The sequence below is a fragment of the Myotis davidii genome, unplaced genomic scaffold (genome assembly GCF_000327345.1).
Source record: "Myotis davidii unplaced genomic scaffold, ASM32734v1 scaffold233, whole genome shotgun sequence".
In the NCBI taxonomy this organism is placed as follows: domain Eukaryota; kingdom Metazoa; phylum Chordata; class Mammalia; order Chiroptera; family Vespertilionidae; genus Myotis; species Myotis davidii.
The window spans coordinates 246,001-246,473 of NW_006285917.1; the positions used below are offsets into that span (position 1 = coordinate 246,001).

The following is a 473-nucleotide window of genomic DNA, read 5'->3' on the forward strand; positions in this document are numbered from 1 at the left end:
CCGCGCAGGCTGCAGCCGTGTTGGGAGCGGGGCCTGTGCCACGGACTCCTCTCTGGCTGGGCTCCAGCACCAACTCAGTCTCTCCATCCCGCAGCAAGAACCTCAACAACTCACAGAGCGAAGTGGTTTCCTTCCGGCTGTCGGTGGAGGCTCAAGCCCAGGTCTCCCTGAACGGGTCAGTGTCCAGGGGGAAGGGGGCCTCGCTGGGAGTGGGGAGACTTCTAGGAAAGTGTGCATATAGCGTCCCTTCCACTGTCCTCTAAAACCACCCTCCTTCTTAGTGTCTCCAAACCCGAAGCAGTGCTATTCCCAGTGAGCGACTGGCATCCCCCAGCCCAGCCTCAGAAGGAGGGCGACCTGGGCCCTGCTGTCCATCATGTTTATGAGCTCATCAACTGGGGCCCCAGCTCCATTAGCCGGGGCGTGCTGGAGCTCAGCTGTCCCCAGAGCCTGGAAGGGCAGCCGCTCCTCTA

The 473-nt window shown here is 61.7% G+C and overlaps 1 protein-coding gene across 1 annotated transcript in view; it reads left to right on the forward strand.

The window, feature by feature from the left end:
* ITGA5 (integrin subunit alpha 5) overlaps positions 1 to 473 on the forward strand; it is a 55,393-nt gene that overhangs the window by 45,218 nt on the left and 9,702 nt on the right. The window contains exons 23-24 of the mRNA XM_006757095.2: positions 57 to 175; positions 282 to 425. Coding sequence (XP_006757158.2) covers positions 57 to 175; positions 282 to 425 — 263 coding nt within the window. The remainder of the gene's footprint in view (positions 1 to 56; positions 176 to 281; positions 426 to 473) is intronic.